Source organism: Mercenaria mercenaria, chromosome 17 (genome assembly GCF_021730395.1).
Source record: "Mercenaria mercenaria strain notata chromosome 17, MADL_Memer_1, whole genome shotgun sequence".
Taxonomy (NCBI): Eukaryota; Metazoa; Mollusca; class Bivalvia; order Venerida; family Veneridae; genus Mercenaria; species Mercenaria mercenaria.
In genome coordinates, this window is record NC_069377.1 from 37,480,137 (window position 1) to 37,493,468 (window position 13,332).

Below are 13,332 nucleotides of genomic sequence, written 5' to 3' on the forward strand. Positions count from 1 at the left end.
AAAAAAGCGCATGTCTCCCCCAATGCAAAGTCCTATAGGCAGGAAGTCAATAGGGGTCAGGAGCGAAAGTCAAAGAGACACTGATGGTTGGCTGCAACAGGGATCATCTACTTGGCATGTCCAGTCATCCCGCTAAATTTCAACACTCTTGGCCTAGTGGTTCTCAAGTCACTGTTCAGGCTCCTGTGACCTTGACCTTTGATGAAGTGACCTCAAAATAAATAGGGGTCATCTACTCTGCATGTCCAATCACCCTATTAAGTTTCAACATTGTAGGTCAAGTGGTTCTCAAGTTATTGATTGGAAATGGTTTTCCATGTTCAGGTCCCTGTGGCCTTGACCTTTTACAGAGTGACCCTAAAATCGTTAGGGGTCATCTACTCTGCATGACCAATCATCCTATGAAGTTTCATCATTCTGGGTCAAGTGGTTCTCAAGTTACTGACTGGAAATGGTTTTCAATGTTCGGACCCCTGTGACCTTGACCTTTCACAGATTGACCTCAAAATCAATAGGGGTCATCTACTCTGCATGACCAATCATCCTATTAAGTTTCAACATTCTGGGTCAAGTGGTTCTCAAGTTACTGACCGGAAATGGTTTTCAATGTTCAGGCTCCTGTGACCTTGACCTTTAATGGAGTGACCCCAAAATCGATAGGGGTCATCTACTTTGCATGTACAATCATCCTATGAAGTTTCAACATTCTGGGTCAAGTGGATCTCTAGTTATTGATCAAAAATGGTTTTCAATGTTCAGGCCCGTGACCTTGACCTTTGACGGAGTGACCCCAAAATCAATAGGGGTCATCTACTCTTCATGATCAATCATCCTATGAAGTTTCAACGTTCTGGGTCAAGTGGTTCTCTAGTTATTGATCGGAAATGGTTTTCAATGTTCAGGCCCCTGTGACCTTGACCTTTGACGGAGTGACCCCAAAATCAATAGGGGTCATCTACTCTTCATGACCAATCATCCTATGAAGTTTCAACATTCTGGGTCAAGTGGTTCTCTAGTTATTGATCGGAAATGGTTTTCAATGTTCAGGCCCCTGTGACCTTGACCTTTGACGGAGTGACCAAAAAAACTATAGGGGTCGTCTACTCCAGCAGCCCTACAACCCTATGAAGTTTGAAGGTTCAAGGTCAAATGGTTCTCCAGTTATTGCTCGGAAATGAAGTGTGACGTAAGGACGGATGGACGGACGGAAGGACGGACAGGGCAAAAACAATATGTCTCCTGGGGGAGACATAATAACACGAACCAATCAGAAGATACTTTGGAAGCACAGAACTATAAGACTTGAAGTATTTACTATTCCTTTACAACTTCAATTTTCATAATATCAAGAATGTTATATGAATATTATAACAATAATACAGATTATTTACAACATGGAACTAAAATGGTATAGTATTGCACAAGTATGATTTTGGACCTTTAAAGCTGAATAGTAGCATTTCCTTCAAATCTTAACTACAATTTCTAAACAAATAATACTGTCAAAGCACTAGGTCCAAAATTATAGCGGTAAATCTCTGAATGGGACCTTGCCATTGGTCGGTTTCAAACTCGAGATCTCTGTTTCATTGGTCGGTTTCAAACTCGAGATCAGAATCAACCAATCAGATCATGAACGCTTTTTTGACTGATCTCCAAAATTAATTTGTGTATATATCACATATATATGATATTTCTATTATGTGTGGTAATTTCTCACATTTTCTTTCTTATACATACTAGTATTTAATATGCCGAACATGTACCATACAAAAATGATGTATGCAGGGTTTTACGTATAAAATAAAACTGAGCATTTCAGGCAGAAATAATGCTGTTAGAATATCTAGCTTGTGCAACATGGTGTCTTACATACAGAACATTCTAATATGACTTACCATGCTTTAATCATTATAATGATATTATGTTGATGTCGCGTCAACGTGATATTTAGCGCCATGTACGCATCAAGAAATAGTGCTTTCAAATTTCATGAAATATTTTACTTAATAACAAATGTGTTGATTAATTTACAAACATACTGAGTTAGTTATTCACTTTGCTGAATAACTCGCAATAATTTTCGCCCTAACTGAATTCTGCCGCAAGACGTATTACCATTTCCGTCCCTGGCATGTATAAACAAAGACCTACTATTGGCACCATGCTTGCGCGAAGAATTAGTTCCATCGTATTTGATATAAATTTTGCATTAAAGAACATATCAGAATTGAAATAATTTATAGAAAACAGTGCTTTATCACTATTTATACACTCGGGCGGTTATACGTAGTCCAAAATAATTTACGCCCGACATATAACCCCCTATTGTGTATAAATAGTGATAAAGCACTGTTTTGCTATAAATTATTTCTTAAATAAAACTTTCCAATTCATGTTTCAAAAGTCTCGAAACACCCTTAATTAGAAAAATGTTCTATGCAAGCATTTATATTCTGTCTTTCACTGTGAAATCATTAATATTCATTGGGAACTTATTTAGTAGAGTGGATTTTTTGGTTGTGTTTAACTTAAATTAAATCCGCGCTAAAAAATAAAATCCCCATCCATTTCATTTTCAAAAGCAGAAATCCATGAATATACATCCGCAGGAAATAGCCAGTTTCGCTAAATCTATGAAATATACATGCCAACAAAATTAAATGCCCACAGTATATTTTTTGTTTGGTTAATTTTCTATCAAAGATATCCGGTCAATTTTGAAGTACTGTATTTCAGAAAATTTAGGTTATGGTTCATAATTTGCATAGTCAAGCGTACTGAAAGGCAAAAATAAAATGAACCAAAATTGAAATTGAAGTTCGGTTGCAAAATTCCATAAATGGCAAATATTTCATCAGCCGAAATTAAAACCATGCAGTTTTGAGGGTAAAATTGTAAGAAGTAAGACTATGCTAAATTTTGAAAATATTTCAAACCACAGTACATGATAACATTGAAAGCTTTACTCTACATAGGAAAGTGTAGCCTGTAATCTTTAAAGTAAACTACCGGTATTACAATTTTATAAGGTGTGTATACCAAAATAAACAACACGGTGTAAAAACATAAAAAGGTGCACATCAATAAAAAAAATGAGCAAAATAATGTATTATGCAAACAAATTAAAAATACAAAAAATATAAAATAAACAAAAACACATTACAAGCATAAAGTGAAATAATACTCGAATAATATGCTACAATATCAACTGGACATAAAAATTCATTTAAGCTTCAGTTTAATAAAAGTATACTGTAACCAAATATATATTCGCAACGACAAATTTTCGCTTTTTGCCAAGCTTCGGCATATTTGCGAATATTCATTTTAGTGTTTTCTTCATTTCCAAAAAAAAATAATCCCAGATTCGTGAATCCAAGGGGACGTGTTTTGTTGTTTTGTATAAAATACGGAAGTTAACTTTAAACAAATTATTAGAAAACTATTTTCACCAATTTGTTCGTGAAATTGTGTGGCATTTGCGCAAACTAATTTTTGCGTTTAACTGCCATCCGCAAATAAAGCAAAAAAATTAACTGGTTGCAAATATTCATTGAGTTACAGTATTCCTGCTTGGATGTTCATGTCACCATTGTTTCATGCTGGAATTTTATGTTGTCATGGCTCTAAAACTCTACACTGTTACACCATCTGATACTATAATCATATATTATAACAAATGAATTAAAGATAAATCATTTCGAAAATGGCAGTCATCCAATTAGAATAATATAATGTCTCACATTAATAGACTAAGTACTTGAAAACACTGCCAAGCAGACAGAAAATGTTATCCATTCTGTGATAAAGTAATTCTGAGATTCAATTATAATAAAAGGCATCATTAAATAACACTATAACCATTCTGGATAACATTTCTTTTGAGTACTTACTCTATATACCTAAAAATAAAAACTCATTTTTCAGCAAATAAAAAAGGTAGGGCTGTGTGCTTGTTTTTTGCTAGACCGATTTGAAAAATCTGGACCTTATGCTAGTTTTCATAATGCAAGTCTATGGCAAAATCACAATTGTCGTAACATTTTCGTGAATAGAATTTTTTCTAAATTGTAGACTTTAATGAAATGTCTCACAGTCAATAAACATATGGCATATAATATGGTGGAATGAAATGTACAGGTCCTTATGCTTGTTTTTTGAGATATTTGCCCGTGATTAAAGTGATCCGCATGTTTCAAGTCATTATTTTGAATTATTTAACATGTCAGAATTTTTAATATTATATTCTAACTTAAGAAAGATAGTAATGTTGACATTGTAATAAATTTACTCACAGGTTGCCATAAATTCATTAACTAATTCTCATTTCCGTACGCCAAATCCAGGATTTATTTTACAATATCTGGATAAATGACATTATGCCATCACTTATGGTTTTTCAAATAGAAATACCTTAATATGCCAAAAGGCAGATTTTCAAATATAGCATGGTTTATTCTGTCTATTTATAGATGAGAAATGAATACACATTTTTCCCCAATATATGTCTACTGATTACTAGTTGAACACATAGTAATGAACATTACACATTCTACAGCTTGTTCACAATTATTCCCTATAAAATAAACATGACCAACATAGAACAATTACATATATACCAATAAAAATAAAATTCACATAACATTTAAGAAACATGAAAAACTGTGTAATGAAAAACATGAGATTCAAGTGAATGCAAAACCAATGTAATTTTTATTTACAAAGTGACACAAACCCCATTACTTACCATTCTTTACCATGCTTTCAACATGTATTGTGAATGTAGATCATTTAACTGAATTCATTTGATGGTTGTGCATGTGCTAAAAGTAACACCATCTTCTTCAACAGTATTTCAAGAACTAATTTAAAAAAACTAACTCAGTAAACCAACCCTTGTACCTTGCATTCTCAAACACAACAAACTAAATAAAATACAGGCACGGCAACTGATGTCCAGAGGATAAACTGATGTCCAATGTACAAAGACTGAACTTTATTCAGACCCATCTGAAAGGGTATGCTTGTCACAGGATGTTATTTTGTAAAAGAAGATTCATTACTTTCATATTTAATGAATAAAGAAATGGTCAAAAATGCAAAAACTTTGCCAAAAAGATATATGCTTAAGCAGTTGAAAAAATAAACTCAGTTTCAATGGATAGTCTCAAAATGAAAGTGATAGTCAGTTAATTAAAATCTGCATCTAAATAGGCCCTTGAGAATGTCCTTAAAGAATAAATTTAGCACATACATGTACAATGAAGATTAGACACATTTTAGCCCTATCTAAAAAATAAATAAACAAAATGTACAGATATCACAAATTTAAAACTTGGATCATTCTCAGGACTCTGATTCTTCTTTCTTGGTTATTCGTTTTCTAACTGTCTTTGCTTCATCCCCAGAATTTTCTTCTTTGTCCTTTAGGATCTCTTCTCTCACTTCCTCCTCTACAAAATAAAAAAAACATGTAACTCCTAATTCTATATACTTGTTGGTTGATGAAATATTTCCAAACCAATTTCAGAATGAAAGTCACAGTGCAGTTAAGATCTGAGTGTGAATTTCATAAGGAGAGCATACTGCAAGATCTTAAGTTCATTACTAAAGATAACATGCTTCCCCAGCCCCCTCACTAACCCCCCAGGTAAAGACTCTTACCCTGACATTCTTCATCTTCCGCTCCTTGTTCCCCAGTTTCCTTCTTTTCCGCTTCACCAGTCAATGTTTCTACTTTTCTTGGACTGTTTTCATCCCCACTTGACTCACGGTCAGACTTACTTACTATCTCGTAACTCTCAGACCCCTCCGAGGAACGATCACTCACATTGGAAGGCTCCTGAAATATGTTCAATGGACATAATAATTATGTGTGTACATCTGCTTTTCCCTCCTTCTACAAGATTTGTCAGGAGATGTGAAGTACTAACTATGGCTGAACTATCATTCTGGATATGGTTCTATGGTTGAACTATTGTTTAGGACAAGATTCTATGGCTGAGCTACGATGTTGGATTAGGTTGTAGGAATAATGCATGTTTTTTCGTGTTATAACATCTGCAGAATCCCGAGGGATTAGTTGGTACCTGAGCCCGTTAGGGGTTCTGAAGATGTTATGACATGAAAAGAACATGGGCTAACACTATTCTAGCATAAAACGTGTAAAAACCAGGTAAATTAATATATTGTCCATCAAACGTCATTAAATTTCCATGAAATGCGCAGTAAAGTCTACGTTGTTTTTTCTGGCCGATGTCATTTTGTTTTGAATTATCCGTTTTGGGGCAGTAATTCGTTTATGCTTTGCCAAGGAGCGCATATATATAAAAAGGTGTTATAACAGCCTGTGAGCATGAGAATCTCTCTGTTAACACGTTTTCTCTCCTGTTAAAACACCCCCGAAAAGTGAAAATAACAACAGTTTTATGCTAGAATCTATGGTTGAGCTATGGTTTAGGACAAGATTCTATGGCTGAGCTATGATTTAGGACACAGTTCTATGGCTGAGCTATGGTTCTGGATTAGGTTCTATGGCTGAGCTATGATTTAGGAAACAGTTCTATGGCTGAGATATGATTTTGGATTAGGATCTATGGCTGAGCTATGCTTTTGAATGAGTTTTTATCCCTGGGGTTAGCTTATTTACAAAAGTTAAATTTTAATAATTGTTTGTTTTTGGTTTAACACCATTTTTCAACAGTATTTCAGCTATGTAATGGCTGGCAATTAACTAAACCAGTGTTCCTGGATTTTGTACCAGTAGTACTGGTTTGAAACCGTTCTCCACAAGTAACTGCCAACTTCCCCACATGAATCAGAGGTGGAGGACAAATGATTTCAGACACAATGCCTATTATCAAATCATAATGGAGAACAAAAGCCTCACATGGGGATCGGACTATGTTGGCCAGACACTCCTCCAAGGAAGTCAGACCAGTTTGCTTGTTCCTTGTCTTACTATCACTCAGTGTTACAGCAGAACAGGAACCAGTTACTTAATGATGGATTTCAATGTCTGACTCATTACACACAAGAGAATGCAGAGTTCATCAACAACATGGTTGTCAATGGGTAGACAATATAAGTAAACTAGTAGACTGTAAACTAACTGTAAATGACTGCCATTTCTGAATCAATCTTCCAAAATATCACTGACAGCAATTCATGAATACGAATACACTTTCAATAAATGAATTATGGCATCAAAGGGACAAGCATAACATCTACCATAAAATCAGAATCAGTTAATACTTATGAGAGACCATTTTCACCAATTTAGTGGTTGTGATTATTTCACAAATTTATTCCATGAGGAATTTCCAATTTCAATTACCTATAAAAACATTTACATGGTATGCATAGATTAAACCTTACTTAATAAAACTGTTTCACAATTTTACAAAATTATGATTTCAGGAAAATATCTGATAAAACAGTAATCTACAGTATATTCTCATTACAGGAAAATGGATTTATCCTTACCTTCATTTCCTCTGCCTTTCCCTCTAAATTCTCCTCTGGTTTCTCTGGTTTATCACTTGCTGTATTCACAGTAGGCGCTGTCTCACCTACTTTTGTCTGTACAGCTTGCATGGCAGCTAATATCTTGGTCATCTGGGCTTCAGTCTCCGCCAATCTCTCTTGTAACTTTCTCATGTCCATTTCCTCTGTAAATATAGGTAAATTTTACCATCTAGTCATTAACAAAACAAGACCTGGGTGTGCAGTTATAAAACTGAGTTTGAAGACCAATCTGAAACATCTGACTGGTTCAACCATTGTTTCAGAGTAGCCAATGGCAAGGAAGCATTTTCAGAATGGTCTCCAAGTTCAGTTTTATAACCTGTAGCCTGAATCCAAGTCTGTAAATCAGTGTTTGGAGACCAATCTCAAAATTTGTTCATCTGGAGAGAATAAAAGAAAGGTAAAAAAACTTATATTTTGGACATCTTTTGCAATTATCAATCTGATAATGATAAAGATCAGCAAAACTGAATGCTCTCTAAAACATTAAAACAGAAATGAGCCACACCATGAGCCTGCGCAGGCTGGTCTGGATCCATGCTGGTTGCAAATGCACTATGTTGGTTTTCTCATGAAATGGCTCAAATGCCTATTTTTCTATTCAATTTTTGAAACAATTTACATTCATGACTAATTTCTGCCAAATTCAAATAATTCTCTTATATATGGAACTTTATAGCTTTTTCCTACTCAGACTGAAAATAAAATTAATCAGAAACATGGTGAAAGATATCAATATCAAAAGAGAATATGTGTTTTGTTTCAGAGCAACATCAAAATATCTTACATCTAGTGAATATCAGATGAAATATTTCCACTAGACTAAGTGTTGTCAACAGGAGTGAAAAAGTAAGATCTGGTGTTAACAAGTGAATGACATTTGATCTTGTATGTAAAACAAACACATTTATATATGATCTGATATTTTTTCACTGCAGAATTACTATACTCCACATTAACATTTCAATAATTAAGAGCAAAAATGTAATAAAGAATGCTATTATCTTCTTCATATACATTAAAGTGGCATTATGTCCATCTAACTGCACAAAGTGTGTTTTTGGTGAATGTTTTATAAATAATTTTCAGTTGCTGTGCATTTAAATGTGTTAAATTAATGATAATGCCGCATAAGTATTTGAAGTTGATGCTTTAGAAATAAAGAAATCGGACTAATAAAATAATAGTTCTTTTCTTCAATCTTCTATGCAGTGATCTCCCTTACCTATAGGTAGAGATTTCTGAAGCTGAAGGAAAGCAATTGACTTTTCTTAAAAAGACTGCCCGAGTCAAAATAAGAAAAGTTATATTTGGAAAGTGTTTTTTTTTCATACTGGTAACAGGAAGAGTTTGGTATATTGGGTTAAAAGCTATAATTTCCTTCAACCTTTTTACACAATTTCAGCTGGATTTTTACTTGAAAATTGCGCATAATTCCACTTAAAGTAATTAAACTTTTGAGAGTTAATAATGTGTCCACATCAGGAGTTCAGAAGCAGCATTCATCGCATAGACAAAGGTGAATCAATGATATTAAATGGTTAACATGCAGTATTATGGTTATAGAAAATGTATCACTGTTTAACTTAAAAATGACAAAAAAAAAACACTAACAAGCTCATGCTGATGTCTCTGAATGAGACCACCAATCACAGTACATCTTAAATTTTCAGGTACATGATACATATAGTACTGGTAATGCAAATACACCTTTACTGAATAAATACACAGAATGATTTGTTTAATTGTCTCCTGATAAATCAATGTACTATATGATATCCCCAAAGGAGATGAAACCATTACTATGACATCTAAAATTTACAGATAATGAATTTCTAACTACAATCAATATCAAATTTCATTCATTTATATATTGGATATTTTCTATGGCAAATATTGACAGATTGGGAAACACCCGATGTTGTACCTCAGTCAATACTGTAATATGAGAAATATTCAAGGCATTAATACTTGCTAATTAAGCCTTTTTGACCATTTCACAAAAATCATCCCTCACAAAACTTTGTATTTCAGTTACTTTAAAGGGACATTTATGACTTATATGAAGATAATGCATAGAATAATTAGACTGTTTTTTAAATTTGACAAACTTTCAATCACACGAAAATTTACATTTTACAGTAAACTAAAGTTACTATAATTAAAGAGAATGATCAACTTGTGTTCACATAATTATTTAAACACTTGATAAGTGGATTTCACCAAATGTCAAAGCTACAGCTACATGGACCATTAGAAAGACAATAATTACTGTAATTATGACAAATGTCAATTTCATGTAATTCTGTAATTTTAGACAAATATTCCATTTTATTATGAGGTAAATCCAGCAGATTGAAAATACACCATGTATAAGTATTTCTGTTGTTTTGATATAATTATCTGAACTTCTGAAACACTGTTGCCTTATACAGAGACATGTATATTCCTTAAATGCAATTCAAAAAGTCTGAAAGTTCTGCCCTCCATTACAGAACTGTAGAATAATGCAATACCTTGACCTTGAACAACAAAAAGTATTAAAGAAAAACTGTTACAGATTTGATGGGTATATCAGTAGATAAAGAAGAATGAAGTACTTAATGACAGACAAAACACAATATTTAGCTACACATGAGATAACCAAAGTTAGTACATGTGAGGAAAGAACAGGCTGTGTACACATTTTTTGTTACAATGAAACTGAAAAGCTAAATGCTGAATTTGCCTAGTTTAGAATGAATTTCTTATGAAAGTTTTAAACATTCCTTAAAAATAGTTCTTTAGCAGGAGTAGTAAACTGTCATAATATATGCCTGCCACAGCAAATTACTTTTGACTTTTAAAGTACTCTACTTACTGAACACACCAGTTGTCAATTTTCTCAGTTCTGACTAATTCAAGAGCCAATACTCCAGAGTGACAATAACTATCCAGCTGGTTATCCAACTTGGCCAAGATAATATACCCATAAACATTCTGACTAAATCTGGTGAACATTTGGTAAGAACTGTTTAGTACAGTGTTTACATTATTATGTAGGCACTGTCAATTTTCTCAATTTTAAGTAATGACAAGAGGACCATGATGGTCCTGAATCGCTCACCTATCCCCACATGACCCAGTGTTGAACTGAGTATGACGTCGTTATTTCTATTATTTGACATAGTGACCTAGTTTTGAGCACATGTGACCTAGATATCATCAAGATAAAAAATTCTGACCAATTTTCACGAAGATCCATTGAAAAATATAGCCTCTAGAGAGGTCACAAGGTTTTTCTATTATTTGACCTAATGACCTAGTTTTTGAAGGCACGTGACCCACTTTTAAACTTGACCTAGATATCATCAAGGTGAACATTCTCACCAATTTTCATGAAGATCTCGTGAAAAATATGGCCTCTAGAGAGGTCACAAGGTTTTTCTATTTTTTTACCTACTGACCCAGTTTTTGACCGCACATGACCCAGTTACGAACCTGACCTAGATATCATCAAGCTGAACATTCTGACCAATTTTCATGAAGATCCGTTGAGAAATATGGCCTCTAGAGAGGTCACAAGGTTTTTTCTATTTTTAGACCTACTGACCTAGTTTTTGATCCCACATGACCCAGTTTCAAACCTGGCTTAGATATAATCAAGGTGAACATTCTGACCAATATTCATGAAGATCCCATGAAAAATATGGCCTCTAGAGAGGTCACAAGGTTTTCTATTTTTAGATCTACTGACCTAGTTTTTAACCCCCCGTGACCAGTTTCGAACTTGACCTAGATATCTTCAAGGTAAATACTCTGACCAATTTTCATGAAGATCCATTGAAAAAAATCGCCTCTAGAGAGGTCATAAGGTTTTTCTATTTTTAGATCTACTGACCTAGTTTTTGACTGCACGTGACCCAGTTTCGAACTTGACCTAGATATCATCAAGGTGAACATTCTCACCAATTTTCATGAAGATCCATTGAGAATATGGCCTCTAGAGAGGTCACAAGGTTTTTCTATTTTTAGATCTACTGACCTAGTTTTTGACCCCACATGACCAAGTTTCGAACTTGACCTAGATATCATCAAGGTGAACATTCTGACCAATTTTCATGAAGAAACCATTGAGAAATATGGCCTCTAGAGAGGTCACAAGGTTTTTCTATTTTTAGACCTAATGACCTAGTTTTTGACCCCACATGACCCAGTTTCGAACTTGACCTAGATATCATCAAGGTGAACATTCTGACCAATATTCATGAAGTTCTCATGAAAAAATATGGCCTCTAGAGAGGTCACAAGGTTTTTCTATTTTTAGATCTACTGACCTAGTTTTAAACCCCCCGTGACCCAGTTTCGAATTTGACCTAGATATCATCAAGATGAACGTTCTGACCAATTTTCATGAAGATCCATTGAGAAATATGGTCTCTAGAGAGGTCACAAGGTTTTTCTATTTTTAGATCTACTGACCTAGTTTTTGACCCCACATGACCCAGTTTCAAACTTGACCTAGATATCATCAAGGTGAACATTCTGACCAATTTTCATGAAGATCCATTGAGAAATATGGCCTCTAGAGAGGTCACAAGGTTTTTCTATTTTTAGACCTAATGACCTAGTTTTTGACCCCACATGACCCAGTTCGAACTTGACCTAGATATCATCAAGGTGAACATTCTGACCAATATTCATGAAGATCTCATGAAAAATATGGCCTCTAGAGGGGTCACAAGGTTTTTTTTATTTTTAGATCTACTGACCTAGTTTTTAACCCCACGTGACCCAGTTTCGAATTTGACCTAGATATCATCAAGGTGAACATTCTGACCAATTTTCATGAAGATCCATGAAAAAAATCGCCTCTAGAGAGGTCACAAGGTTTTCTATTTTTAGACACAATGACCTAGTTTTTGACCCTACGTGACCCAGTTTCGAACTTGACCCAGATATCATCAAGGTAAACATTCTGACCAATATTCATGAAGATCTCATGAAAAATATGGCCTCTAGAGAGGTCACAAGGTTTTTCTATTTTTAGACCTACTGACCTAGTTTTTGAACCCACGTGACCCAGTTTCGAACTTGACCTAGATATCATCAAGGTGAACATTCTGACCAATTTTCATGAAGATCTTATGAAATATATGGCCTCTAGAGAGGTCACAAGGTTTTTCTATTTTTAGAACTACTGACCTAGTTTTTGAAGGCACGTGACCCAGTTTCGAACTTGACCTAGATATCATCAAGATGAACATTCTGACCAACTTTCATAAAGATCCCATGAAAAATGTGACCTCTAGAGTGGTCACAAGCAAAAGTTTACGGACGCACGGACGCACGGACGCACGGACGCACGGACGGACGACGGACGACGGACACCGCGCGATCACAAAAGCTCACCTTGTCACTTTGTGACAGGTGAGCTAAAAAGGCAATAACAAAAGGAACTGACAGTATCCAGCGAGTTATCAAATTCACCCATAAAATAGTGACTAAGTTTAGTAAACATGGGATAAGTTGATTAAGTTTGGTGAACATTAAATAAGTTGACTAAGTTTGGTGAACACTGGATAAGCTGACTAAGTTTGGTGAACACTGGATAAGTTGACTAAGTTTGGTGAACATTAGATAAGTTGATTAAGTTTGGTGAACATTAGATAAGTTGACTAAGTTTGGTGAACACTGGATAAACTGACTAAGTTTGGTGAACACTGGATAAGCTAAGTTTGGTGAACACTGGATAAGCTGACTAAGTTTGGTGAACATTGGATAAGCTGACTAAGTTTGGTGAACACTGGATAAGTTGACTAA

At 34.6% G+C, this 13,332-nt stretch overlaps 1 protein-coding gene across 3 annotated transcripts in view; it reads right to left on the minus strand.

Moving 5' to 3' along the window:
- Positions 1-13,332, minus strand: part of LOC123536947 (resistance to inhibitors of cholinesterase protein 3-like) — a 22,584-nt gene continuing 9,252 nt past the window's right edge. For all 3 annotated transcript variants that reach the window (XM_045320463.2, XM_045320462.2, XM_045320464.2), the window contains exons 5-7: positions 7,489-7,673; positions 5,668-5,845; positions 1-5,456 (exon numbers count right to left, since the gene is read on the minus strand). In XM_045320463.2, coding sequence (XP_045176398.2) covers positions 5,350-5,456; positions 5,668-5,845; positions 7,489-7,673 — 470 coding nt within the window. In that variant the 3' untranslated portion in view covers positions 1-5,349. The remainder of the gene's footprint in view (positions 5,457-5,667; positions 5,846-7,488; positions 7,674-13,332) is intronic.